Genomic DNA, 14258 nt, shown 5'->3' with positions numbered 1-14258 from the left:
ACCCTGTGAAGTAACCCAGGAATATAGTCTCTTTGCACACATAAGACTCTTTCCCATTTAGATTTTTAAATTTTTTCTTTAAAATTGGAAAACCCACAAGTAATTTTGTAGCAAAACAAGCTAAAAAAGAATAGCCACAATAGGGCAGCCTGTAAGACTCCTAGAAAGAACCCAAGTAATTTCTAAGTGAAGCTGCTCAAGTCAGATTTTTCTGCCAGCTCATTTTTTCTTTTCTCTTTTAACCTCTTTTCCTTAATGGTACTCGTGGGAATGGGACAGTCTATGCCATTGCAGTGCTGAAAGGGTCCCATAAAAACAATCCTGGGATCAGAGCATGAGAAAGAACATCTTTTTTTAGCCCTCAGAGGAGTTTCCACTTCAACTGCTTCTCCCCTAACTCCATCCAAAAGAAAGAGGCTTTTGCAAGTGGGCAGAGCCTGAAAAGGAGAAAAAATGTAGGTATTCCATCTCTAGGGATTGTCAGAAAGGGTTCTAAAACATTGAATATTAGAAGTCATGTTGCAAACATACCTAAAAAGTCTCTCTGAGGTTCAGAGAACATATACGACACCTCCAACTCCCCAAAAGGAAATTAATCCCATGTTTTTGTAAGAATCTTTGCTTAAGACCTTTAAAAGTCTTCTCTTAGCAAGAGGAAAATGTGGGCACAGACAATGACTTTTATAGTTAGCTAGTGGTCTCATCTAAAAAAGAAGCTAAGATTTTCCCTACTGGTAGCACCACTCTTGGAAAGGATACAGTTTTCATCACCCTCAGGGTTTCGGGGTGGCCCTGGCATATTCAATAAAACCAGCTTTGCTTCATGGGACTTGTTAACTATGACCTCATTGAGCTTCACTGCTGTATGCATCCGCCTCACATTGGACTGGTCCCTGGGAAGAAATGGGGAGAGGGGGAAGAAGGTGGTAAGGCAAGAGAAAACTAGGCATATAGTCAACTTAAAAAAAACTTGAGATATAGAACTTTTTTGCTTTGAATATGAATAATATATGAACAAAATGATTTCCCTATAATATTAATATCTTGGCTTTTCTCATTCTATGTTTGTTTTACACCAGAAGCACAGTAAGAGAAGAAGGATGGTTAGCCTGTATACAATGTTAACTTGTAGCTGATATGCATATGCAAACAATACAGAGATGGTTGGAATTGGGGGGAAATGAAGAACAGATTCCATTCTGTGTATCCAGGCAAAGTCACCCCTGTGGCACTGACTAGGATAATATGTTATGTGATAAAATTGTGAGTTGGAAAACTTACGGACGCATATTAAGCAGGTCCTGAAATCCTTCCATTGACTTAGCCTTTTGCCCCCGGGATGCCATGTACTTGTCTTTTGTCCAAGTCATGTGCACTTTCTCCTGATAGGTTTCTGTCTCTTCATCCTCATCAGAGCCAATGCTGGTCAATCGTAGCATTGAGTTTCGGTCTTTCACCAACTGTGCCTGAGGAAGGCCCAACACAGCTGTGACTCTACCTAATTTTCTCTTATGCTACATCTTTCAATTATTTTTGAAACAATAATGTAATTATAGTGTAATAACTAATAAAGCTAGAAGGGAAGAATTTGTCATCTTAGGAGAACAATACAATATCATTCATCTCTTTTAGTGACAGATTTTATAGGGCCAGGATTAGATCAATGCAGCAAGGTCTCACCTCTCTGTCCCGCTCTGTTTTAGATAGCCGCATGTGCCGGAGCATCTGAGACCTTTGTTCCATCATCAGAGTGCGTTCATAAGTATAAGCTGATATGTCACTGTCATGCTGCCACATATATCACAGAGTGGGCAATAAGTACAAAGGAGAAAGAAGGATGAACCATACATACTCGTTTCTACTCACTAAATTAAACCAGAGAAAGTATCACAATATCAACCTAAGTTTCACTCCTATTTTGTTCAGTCACTGAGCTACATAAACACAATATTGTGGATTGTACATCGAATTCAAAAGCTCCGCGAGTCTTTTCCATAATCTAACCATTATATATGTTATTTCCTTAAAACACAAAACATAACCCCAATTTTTCTTTTAAATACTGCCAGGTTATGAAAAAAAGTTATGTGTGATTTTAGCATGAATGTATGAATGAAAACTTAAATTATATTAAGCAGACAAAAATCTGGCAGAAATACAGGCCTGTGTAACAAAGAAGAAAGCAAAAATAAAAAAAACACCAAATATATTTCACATACACACTCTACTTATCTATATCAATATATTAGGGATGGTTAGAACTAAGGGATTAATCCATATTTGCAGCCGAAGAATTTCCCAAATCAGAAAAAGTCCTAGGAAGACAAGATGGGGGAAGGGTGGTCTCTTTGTTCTGAAATTGAGCTTTCTCACCATCTCCACCACTTCCACCTCTGCTTCAATGCGCAGGTGATACAGGAAGGTAGCCAGGTCCTTCTTCATCTGAATACTGTTGTCCTCTAGTTGGGCTACTGTGAAGATCCGTATGCTGCATTTTCGCCACACCTAAGAGAGTATGACACATACATGGATGATCAGATGCAAGAAGGTAAAAGAATTATTTCCTAAAACAAGGCATTTCTGCCTAGAGCAACCTTGGTATATTCATTCCTAGCTTTCTACTTGCTACATTATTGTAAGGAAAAAAAGACTGACTCTTAAGAAACACATTAAATACCGTTTTAAGGAGTTCCTAATTTCATAACAAAAAACTGGGAAGAAGGAAAAGATGGCATGTGGTACATTAGGAGGGTGCTTTAGTCAGATAGCATACTGATAACCATGCATACTGACTATAATATTTACTATTTAAAATTTCAGTTTATACCAGCCTAGAATAATGAGTCCAGCTAAGCTCTCCATTAGATGTAAAGGAGAAATTAAGACCTTTCTAGACATACAAAAATTGAGGGAATTCTCCACTAGAGGCTTGCACTACAGGAAATACTGAAAGGGGTCAGCTCCCCTAAAACAAAATGACCAAAACAAAACAGAACACTTAATTAGGAGTAAAGTGACTATCAGGCAAACAGAAACAGAGGAGTGCAACCTTTACTAAGAACAGGGCATTATAAGCTTAAATAATAATAAGAGAATTGCTATAGCAAGATAGTAATGAATGTTCAGCATACATAGGGACAAATTGAGATAATAATGACTGAAAAGGGCGGGGGGAATTCAAAGATCCAAATTCGAAAATGGGAATGGAGATAAGGCATGCGCAGAGGGTAAGGGACAACTGTATATATATAACAATCCTTTATGTATTCTTAATGGTAACCACACAACCAAGAATCAGAACTGAAGTATATAACATAAAACAAGAACAAGAGGGAAAACACACAAAACCCAACCAAAATAAAGATAACAGAAGCACAAGGACAAGGAAGCAATGGGAACACCGAGCTACCAGAAAGCAAAAGATAAAATGGCTATAAGACCCCATATTTCAATAATCACCCTAAATGTAAATGGACTGAACTCACCAATAAAAAGGCATGGAGTTGCAGAATGGATCAACAAACAAAATCCAACCATATGCTGCTGCCTTCGGCAGACACGTCTCAGCTCCAAACACAAATATAGACTCAAGGTGGAAAATGATAATTCAAGCAAATGGCATTCAGAAAAAAGCGAGAGTAGTGGTACTAATATCGGACAAAATAGATTTCAAAATAAAAAAGGTATAGAAAGATACTGAGGGACACTTCATAATGATGAAAGCAATTATGCACGAAGAGGACATAACACTTATTAATATCGAACCAACCATATTCTCTGATCATAATGCTTTGAAACTAGAGATCAATAGCAAAACGAAATCAGGAAGAACCACAAACACATGGAGATTAAACAACATGCTACTGAAGAATAACTGGGTCAGGGAACAAATAAAAAGAGATCAAGAGATACACAGAACGAATGATAATGGTAGTACAACATATCAAAACTTTTGAGACATGGCAAAAGCAGTCGTAAGAGGAAAGTTCACATCATTACAGGCCTATCTCCAAAAACAAGAATGAGCCCAAATAAACAACCTAATGCTTCATCTTAAAAACCTAGAAAAGGAAGAACAAATGAAGCCTAAAGTCAGCAGACAGAAAGAAATAATCAAAATTAGAGCAGAAATAAATGAAACTGAAAACGAAAAAAACAATAGAAAAAATAAATGCAACGAAGAGCTGGCTCTTTGAGAAGGTTAATAAAAATTGACAAACCCCTGTCTAGACTCACTAAAGAAAAAAGAGAAAGGATACAAATAAACAAAATCAGGAATGAAAGAGGGGAAATTACGACTGATATCGCAGAAATACAAAGGTTCATGCAAGAATACTATGAAAAAGTATATATTAACAAATTTAATAACCTAGAAGAAATGAACCAGTACTTAGAAAAATACAATCTTCCTAGACTGACTCAAGAAGAACTGGAAAATCTAAATGGACCAATCAGCAGTATGGAAATTGAAACAATCATCAAAAACCTACCAAAAAGTAGAAGTCCAGGACCAGATGGCTTTACCAGTGAATTCTACCAAACATTCAAAGATTTACTACCTAGTCTCCTCAAACTCTTCCAAAAAACCGAAGAGAAGGCAATACTTCCCAACTCTTTTTATGAGGCCAATATTACCGATACCAAAACATGGTAAAGATAACACAAAAAAAGAAAACTACAGGCCAATATCTCTCATGAACACAGATGTAAAAATCCTAAATAAGATACAGCAACTATTAAAAAGATTATACGCCACGATCAAGTGGGCTTCATCTCAGGGGCACAGGGATGGTTCAACATACGCAAATCTAATGTGATACACCACATAAACAAATTAAAAAATAAGAATCATATGATCATATTGATAGATGCAGAAAAAGCTTCTGACAAGATACAGCATCCATTTATGACAAAAAAAAAAAAAAACAACTTAACAAAATAGGTATAGAAGGAAAGTACCTTAACATAATAAAGGCCATCTATGACAAACCCTCAGCTAACGTTATACTTAATGGTGAAAAACTAAAAACCTTCCCTCTAAGATCAGGAACAAGGCAAGGCTGTCCACTATCACTACTGTTATTCAATATAACACTGGAGGTCCTAGCAAGTGCAATCGGACAAGAGAAAGATATAAAAGCCATCCAAATAGGAAACGAAGAAGTCAAACTGTCACTATTTGCAGATGACATGATTCTCTATATAGAAAACCCTAAAGACTCCACAAAAACACTACTAGAAAGAAAAAGCAAATACAGTAAAGTTTCTGGATTAAAAAATCAACGTCCAAAAATCCATAGCGTTCCTATACTCTCATAATGAAGTGTCAGAAAAAGAAGAAAAAATAATTCCTTTTGCAATTGCAACAAAAAGAATAAAATACCTAGCAATAAATTTAACGAAACATATAAAGGACCTATATAATGACAACTACAAGACCCTATTAAAAGAAATTGAAGAAGATAAAGCACAGAAGACCCTGAATTGCCAAAGCCATCCTGAGAAAAAAGAATGAAGCTGGAGGCATCACTCTGCCCGACTTCAAATTATACTACAAAGCGACAGTAATCAAAACGGCATGGTATTGGCAGCAAAACAGACACACGGACCAATGGAACAGAATTAAGAGTCCAGAAGGAAACTCATCTTTATATGGACAATTAATTTTCCTTTTCTTTTCTCCTCTCTTTAATTCCCTGTCCCCTGCCCAACTTCCACCCCTGACGTATGGATGTTGCCGCTTCCCCTTAAGAACTGGATCTCTGAAGGCGGGGCGTCTCCTCCCACACGCTCGCGGCATGCACCTGGGGCCTGGCAACCCTGGCGCACTCGGGGGGCCTAGCGCACCCAGGGTATGGTCCGTGGCTCCACCTGGGGCGTGAACCTAGGTCCTTCTGCGTGTAAAGCAGACATGCTAACCACTACACTATGGAGCCACCCCAAGGGCAATTAATTTTCGATAAAAAAGCCAAAAACATACAGTAAAGAAAAGAAAGCTTCTTTAATAAATGGTGCTGGGAAAACTGGAAGGCCACCAGCAAAAGAATGAAACTAGACTCAAAATGGATTAAGGACCTGAATATAATACCTGAAACAATAAAATGCATAGAAGAAAATATAGGAACGAAACTCAAGGACCTTGGACTTAAAGAGAATTTTATGAATTTGACCTCAAAAGCAAGGAAAGTAAAAGCAAAAATAAATGAATGGGATTACATCAAACTAAAAAGCTTCTACTCAGCAAAAGAAATTGTCAAAAAAGGTAAAAAGGCAACCATCCGAAAGGGAAATATATTTGCAATCAATGCATCCGATAAGGGCCTAATATCCAAAATATGCAAAGAACTCATAGGACTCAATAACAACAAAAAAGCAAATGATCCAATCAAAAAATGGGCAGAGGACCTGAACAGTAACTTCTCCCTAGAGGACATACAAATGGCCAACAAATATATAAAAAGATGCTTAACATTGCTAGCTATTAGGGAAATGCAAATCAAAACCACAATGAGATACCATCTCACACCTGTTAGAATAGCTATAATCAACAGGACAAGTAATAACAAATGCTGGAGAGGATGTGGAGAAAAAGGAACCCTCATACACTGCTGGTGGGAATACAAATTGGTACAGCCTCTATGGAAAGCAGTATGGAAGTTCCTCAAAAAACTAAGAATTGATCTACCATATGATTCAGCAATCCTTCTACTGGGTATTTACCCCAAAGACTTGAAAACTCATATCCAAAAAGATATTTGCACACCGATGTTCATAGCAGCATTATTCACAGTCGCCAGGACATGGAAGCAACTGAAGTGTCCTAGGATAGATGACTGCCTAAAGAAACTGTGGTACTTATATACAATGGAATATTGCTCAGCCATAAGAAGAGATGAAACACTGCCATTTGCGAGAACCTTGATGGACCTCGAGATAATCATGCTAAGCGAAATAAGCCAGACATAAAAAGTTGAAAATCACATATCACTTATATGTGGGATATAAACCTAAAAGCAACAAATGAACAGGACAAACAGAGATTCATAGACATGGACTATAGACTAGTGGTTACCAGAGGGTAGGGAGTCGGGGAGGAGGGGGAGGTAGACGGGGTAAAGGGGGTCAAATATAGGGTTTAGAGAGAGTGTGAAGTGGGTAAAGGGGATCAAATATCTGGTAACTGAAGGAAAGCGGACTTTGGGTGGTAAACGCAATAGAATATATAGATGTCAAATTATAATGTACACCTGAAAATTATATAATTGTATTAACCAATGTTATCCCAATAAACAATTTAAAAAAAAAAACTGTTTGTCTCATACACACATGCACACCCTTAGGTTTCCAAAATTTGAGAGACTTTGGTCTTTTTTTTTTTTAAAGGATGTGTTTACTTGTTAATGTTTTTCCAAAGGTTCATATGAAACTTTACTGAGTTGTGAAATTTTATTTGCAGATAGGGAGCTATCAACTACAAAGAAAATTATTTCTCATAAGGTTGAAATTGGGACCATGGGAGAGCCAAGAATAATCCCCAACTCTTCTGATTCTAAGCCCCAACACTATATAATCAAAGAGGAAAAATTTATCTAATCAACAGGACAGAAGTTAAGGAAGACTTTTTAAAAAGATGTCTAAAATACCTTGTGCTGTTTAAGTAGAAATGGTAACAGCATGAGCATCCCTCCATCATGCACAATCCACCACACATCAATGTTGCCCTCAGAAAACTGTTCCACATTGCTGGGAAAGAAGGAGATGTTTTTAGCCACCAGCAGGGCCAGATGGGCAGCAGTTGTCACTCGAACTGTTCCTAGGGAGAAAAAAGAGAGAACTGGGATAAACGGAGAAGAATCCTTTGGATTGCCTTGCTTCCCATCATGTCAGGAAAACAAGGAAAATGTTCTTTTAGATTTCTTTGAGCAAGGTGTCCTATTATACACCTCATCAAGTAAAAAAAAAATCTGAACAGTTAACAGAATTCAGCTGAATACCAGGATTTCCTTTACTAGATATATTCTGTTCACTACCTTTCTAAGAGGGAGGATATATGAATTTGAGAGATTTTTGAGGCTGAAGGACAATCCTTCCAATTCATGTGAGAATGTCAATGTGGGAGATCACAAATGAAAACATGGCAATTTCAGAGGTAATTCCTAACATAAAGCTTGACAGAGATAAACAATTCATGAACGTAATGTAAAACTAGAGGGTGTGAATAGAATAAGGTTATTACTACTAGTAGTTATTTAGGTGCCCTTTTGAGAACATGCTTCAGCAATGGCATAGTCTCTACTTAGGAAGCTAAGGAGTGGGGTTACAAGTAACAGGGATTTAACTATATCCCCTATTTGGATCCTCGGGAGATTATGAGATGTGTTTCGTACCAATGAAAGTCTTCCAAGCTCGAGCATCTTCACTCTGGCGCCAGCCATTAGGCCATCCCATCACCACTGTGTTGTGCTTCATGCCCCCAAGGCCGCATGACTGGATGAGGTGGGAGATACCTTCTTTCAACTTGGCAGCCACCACTAGCTGGCAGAACCCTTTCACCTTCTCTGCCTCCATTAGGTGCTTTATAGTCTAAAAGAGAGACAAAACTTCAACACTGGATTGCTTCACCTTGAACCTTTTAACTTGCTACTCCTTCATATTATATTCCCTTCCTCTTTCTAAAGTGCATAAATGGTATCTCCTATAGAAAAGTCCAAAAAGTTAAAATTATCCCAATGAAATTTCATGATCCTTTGTCTTTTTCACTTTCTAAGTGCTTACTACATATATAGGTGGTTGTCTACATGTGGTTCCTCTGCCTTTTTCTCTTTTCCTTCTTTGTAACATACCAAAAAATCAAGAACGGGGATCTTCACAAAGTGAATATTCAATATCCTCTCTTAACTGACCAGGGTGGGTGTGACTATGATCTCCTTCCTTCTTCAGTGACTCATATTACTAGAAATTCAATGTGATAATTCAGTTTCACTTTTGAATTTTTTCAGGCATATATTATTTTTTGTTTCTCCTGTTTCCATTTTCCTTTTTTTTTTAAGTTTTATTTCGTGTTTATTTTTTAAAATTTATTTACTTTTAATTCTTTAAAGTCACCACCATATCCTTTTTTGACATTTTAATAGTAATTACTGAGGACACTTGTATTTGCTTTACTATTTTATTTATTCAAGCCAACTTGGAGATATTATTTCATTTACTCTTACTCTACTCTCTTAGTGGAAGGCAAAGGTAATATGGAAAATGGATATGATTTTCCCAAAGGCACAGATTAAGTTAGTAGTGTAGCTAGGATATTATGTAGGATGTCTTGATTTCTAATCCTGTGCCTTTTATTTATTTTTACCATCATTCAGAACAAATTTTCTTTCCAGCATCTTGTTTTTAGGGTTTCAAAGCATTCCAAAATGAAATCCAGTAAAAATTTTGAAATGTAATTGGAAATTTCTCCAAAGGGTCAGTTCTATCATTTATACTAAATATTAGAGTGAAAACTACTTTCTCCTTCAGAGAGAACTTTAATATTGAGTAAGCAAATCAGAAGTAGTGAAGAAATGTTGCTCATATGACACAGATTAGTAAAAAAGAAGAAAAGTTGTTCGTTTCATTGCTCCTTGTCACAAGATTGAGAAGACCTATCTCTATATTTCAAAGGATAGATTAGTTTCATGACTTTTCTCGAGGCTGAGTCAATGTTTGCAGTCTATTTGGAAATGCCGCTTAGCCTTGATAATCTTACAGTTTGGTAATGCTTTAAATAGGAAGGAAGTACACATTACTATCTTCTGTCTCATCTTATTATTTGGGAGACTATGACTGTTCAAAAGTCAGCATTCAGAGGGAAATTATTTAGATCACTCAGGAAAGGGATTAAGTTAGATATCTGAGGTCTTACTACTTAACAACACAAAACCATACGCTTAATTACACTAAGTCAATAAGCCTTGACTCTTACCTGCTCAGCAGCTAAAGCTTCACCATAGTTCTCCAGGAAATTCCCCACAATGACTGAGCCCACAATAGTGAGACCCTTTCCTGCTTTAAGCTGTGAAGCAAAGGTGAGGAGGCGAGGATGCTTGACGTGTAAGTCTTCATCTAGTTTCATCAATACAAGCAACTGAGGCCTGTAAAGAAATTGGTGCAGAGTGTGGGTAAGGGGAAGAAAATACTTTGGGTTAGGGGAGCAGAATGACAATTCTATCCTTTAATTCAAGAGATCTGTATAAAACATGTAATTTAACAGAAAGAAGAGATTAAGGGAAATGACAGGATGAGAGTATAGAATTATTTTGAATCCTTCCAGTATTATCTCAAATTGATCTTCAAGGAAGAATAAAAATGGTACAAATCTAGATCATAAATCACATGAAGAAAAAATAATAAAGAAATCAAGGATTTGGGACAGTTCAAAATAGGTCCATTACACTAATTCCTTGAGCCACATGACTTCCCTATCCTATAATCAATGAAGCACACATTTCTGTGTGTTAACTATGTGCCAAACACCACTAACGCTCTCTTGATTTCTTTACCTCCAGTTTTTAGTGTGTGGAGGTCCTTCCTCTAGCCGGAGCAAAGCAAATCGGGCTGCACTGAGGGACAGTCCACGGATACCATCACCCCATTCTTTCTCAGCTCTGGGAGAAAAAGGAGAAAAGAGCAGGGACAGATTTAAACCACAGCATGTACAATTTCAAAAAAAAAAGTTTACTTTTTCTGAGTTTAGAAGTAATTTATGCACATAGTAGAATATTAAAAGTCATATTATTAATGATTTATATAATTCTCTTTACTAATATTATAAACTCATTGTAACCAGATCAACACTACTATTCCAACAACAGAATGTACTGCACAGCAGTTCAGAATTAAGGCGGGAAGAATCATTTACTTGTTCTTTCATGTAACTATTCAAAAACAATAATGTAAAATGACAGCTTGAATTAGAAAATTAATACAGACTCAAAGTTTATATTGAAAATAATGGGAGAAAGTAAAACACAATGTAATCTTCTGAATCAGTGTTATTTATTGCTAATTTTTGGAAGTTGTAATCAAGTCTTAGTTGTTACAAAGTTATTCAGAACTAACTTGTTTTTCATCCCAGAGACAATCCCTTTACTCAAAAAATAAGCAAAAATATTTTCATTTGTGTTATACTTTGTTAAAACTCATCGTTATTATTTGGATAACGATGTCCTTTTAGTTATTTTATCATTGATCCAGTCATACATTTTCAATAGGTTTCCCTTGTGATTAAAAGCCTGTATCCATAAGATGGTTACAGGAATTATCAGGGGACCAAAATTTAGATATGAATGAAGTTATCTGGATCCTTAATGCAATTTTCTTTGGGCTCTAACCAAAGTAGGCAACTTTGATACTTTTAGCAGTGATCATGGTCAAATCCACAGACTCACCCTTGGTACTCAATGTACTTGTAGATCATACCAGCTATTACCATAGCTACGATGGCATAATACCAGGAAGAAATGAACATAAGAGCCAGACAGATACTCATTCCCATGAAAGAGAGGGCCCTAGAAAATTAAAAACACACACACAAATGAGTGTTTTTCCAAGCAGGTAAAAAAGAAGTCTGTGCTAGAGATGCTTCTTAAATTGTGGTGAGGAATTATTTTTCTAAAAAAACCCTTAGAAAACAAAAACTAATTCACTGCAGACAGAATTTTCATAAAAGGCTATAACAATGCATTAAATAACTACATTTACTGAAGTTTTACTGTGTAAAGAACTTCATTGCTCTATTATTCATTTCAAAGAATAGGAGAGCTGTTAATCTAGAGATTAGGAGCTAATGAAAATACACAGTAAAGAGAAAGAGAAAAATAATAAAAGCAAAATAGTAACACATAAAGTTCATAATGAACTTTTCACTAAAGTTAAAGCTATAAAGAGGATTGGAGGTATGAAGATCTGTTGAAGATCTAAATTTTTGCCTGATAAAGGTCACATCCATGCCCACCACCAGTAAGTGAAGCAGAAAAGGGTCAAGGAGAAAGTCAGCAGAGAGGAATGTAGCAACAGGTACATACAGAACATATTAAAGAACTTTTAGCTACGATAGAAAAAAATGGAAAAAGATGGGTGGTAGCTAAAAACATGACGGCTCCTTTAGACTGAGGAGACTTGAACATGATAGCAGCAGCTGCAGCAACATTTTGTTGATAACTTTAACACGTACCAGGCATTGTGCTAAGCACTTTAGAGTATCTCAAATCAACTCTATGAGATAGGTAATATTATTAGTTCCATTTTACAAATGAGTAAAATGAAATTTTCATGGTTATGTGTTTTGTTGAAAGTTACAAAGCTAGGAAATAGTAGAGTTGATATTTGAACTTAAGTGATCTGACTCCAAAGCTCACTCTTAACTCCTAAATGAAATTATCATAAGGAAGAGAGTTTGAGAATGAAACTATGAGACTATGAGTCCAAAGATAGAAAGTGATAAACTCCAGTGCTTAGCTACAAGGGAAATTGAAAGAGATATGAAAAAGGAAGGTGGTTTTAGCCTGAAAAATGTAGCAGGATGGAAATATTTCAATTTTGATCTTTATTCTCAAGTGGGTGTTATCAATTATTATAAAGCAATATATGAAAAAACATGGCGGTACGTCAGGAATTCAGGTGAGTAGTGAAAATTCAAAGAACTAGCCAAGAAAAAAATTGTATCAAGAACCCAGAATCTCCTAGTTTTCTAAGTTCAATGATGGACTCTCTCCAAATTGGCGGGGATGTGGGGAGGAAAAAGCAGACTCACCAGTGGTAGTAGCGGAATCGGGGTCTCCAGTTGGGTGTTCGAAGTAATGTTTGCAAGGCACATGCCAAGTTCACAAAGAGGTAACACATGAGAAAAAACCTAGCAGAATAAAAACAAATGATAAGAGGAATGATTATTATTGTAAAATGATTCTTCAAGAGCTATTTTAAATAATTGGGGATGTGTGCTCTGCTAAAACCTTTGTTCTAGCCCAGTAGCCTTTGATTAAGACTAGGAAATAGAGAAACATAAACTCCCCACAAACCTGCTCATTTCCTATGTTCTCTCTGAGCGATGACATAACGAAGACCTCAAAGATGAGGTCATCTTTCGTTGCTCATCTTTGTTCCAAATTCACTTATCAAATCCTATGGATTCTATATATTTAAAAATCTCTACCACTATCACCTTAGTTCAGGCTCTCATCGCTCCTCTGCTAGATTAGTTAAATAAACATCCAATCGGCATGCCTAGATCATTTTTAGCTTTCTTCTAATCTATCATTTATACCAAATTGATCATTCTAAAACATAAATATAATCATTTTGCTCTCAAAGGATTATCCCCTACTTCTAGGTAAAAGTTCCAGGTTCTTTGTGATCTGGCTCTACCTACTTCTCTGGTCTGCTGCTTCCTAACATGTACCCTCCACTCTATCAAAGCCAAATTGCTCTCTGGATGTGCTCCATTATTTCATCCTTAATTCCTTCACACACATCACCTGCCTGGAATCTCTTTCACCCCTTTGCTGCTTAGCAAATAACCAGTCTTCCTTTTACCCCTTTGCTACTTAGCAAATAACCAGATGCCTCACTTAAGAGCAGCACTCATAGCACTCAGGGTGCATTTTACCACAGTATTCATCACATTACACAGGGATCATTACTTTTTTCAGCTACCATCAGTTCCTTAAGACTGTGTCTTATTCATTTTTGTATTTGCAGCATACTGCCCAGTGCCAGCGAGGTAGTATGTCATCAGTAAGTCACAGCTGAATTAATAAAACCTAACAGTGGTAGTAAAAGCTACAATCAATTAGTAATAATCAGAAATGAAGGCAAAGAACATCTGAAGTTATATAGGTAGGAAGAAACTATGACTATTATAGCCTTACATAAAACTTCTCAGGAATATTTATTATATAGTGAAGTTACATCTCTAATTGGCTCACTTTGTAGTTATCACCATTGTTATAGACCTGATGGAAACCCACATGTATTATATATCACATAAGCAAGAATGACTGAAGACAATAACTGGCTCTTACATGGAAAGAATTGGGGCCACAAGATCCAGTGAGGCGATAAGGATTCCCAGCTCTGCAATGGCAGCAGTCAGAAGTAAAGCCCAAGTAGGTTCCCCATTGGCTTTGCTGTGACCAAAAACCTGTACAAAGGGAAATAGACATAGGAGTGTGGGAAGTGTTTGAGTCAGTGCTCACTGAATCTTCTATGATATAGTTTCA

General features: G+C 36.6%; 1 protein-coding gene across 3 annotated transcripts in view; it reads right to left on the bottom strand.

Annotated features, from left to right (window-relative positions):
* Positions 1 to 14258, bottom strand: part of SLC12A6 (solute carrier family 12 member 6) — a 78293-nt gene that overhangs the window by 294 nt on the left and 63741 nt on the right. For all 3 annotated transcript variants that reach the window (XM_023527727.1, XM_023527725.1, XM_023527726.1), the window contains 11 exons: positions 14061 to 14179; positions 12794 to 12892; positions 11430 to 11549; positions 10542 to 10646; positions 9965 to 10133; positions 8388 to 8583; positions 7644 to 7813; positions 2374 to 2505; positions 1681 to 1788; positions 1282 to 1466; positions 760 to 893 (listed from right to left, as the gene is read on the bottom strand). In XM_023527727.1, the coding sequence (XP_023383495.1) occupies positions 760 to 893; positions 1282 to 1466; positions 1681 to 1788; positions 2374 to 2505; positions 7644 to 7813; positions 8388 to 8583; positions 9965 to 10133; positions 10542 to 10646; positions 11430 to 11549; positions 12794 to 12892; positions 14061 to 14179 (1537 nt within the window). The remainder of the gene's footprint in view (positions 1 to 759; positions 894 to 1281; positions 1467 to 1680; positions 1789 to 2373; positions 2506 to 7643; positions 7814 to 8387; positions 8584 to 9964; positions 10134 to 10541; positions 10647 to 11429; positions 11550 to 12793; positions 12893 to 14060; positions 14180 to 14258) is intronic.

The sequence above is a fragment of the Pteropus vampyrus genome, unplaced genomic scaffold (assembly GCF_000151845.1).
Source record: "Pteropus vampyrus isolate Shadow unplaced genomic scaffold, Pvam_2.0 Scaffold19, whole genome shotgun sequence".
NCBI classification, from domain to species: domain Eukaryota; kingdom Metazoa; phylum Chordata; class Mammalia; order Chiroptera; family Pteropodidae; genus Pteropus; species Pteropus vampyrus.
This window is presented reverse-complemented; position numbering and strand designations above follow the sequence as displayed.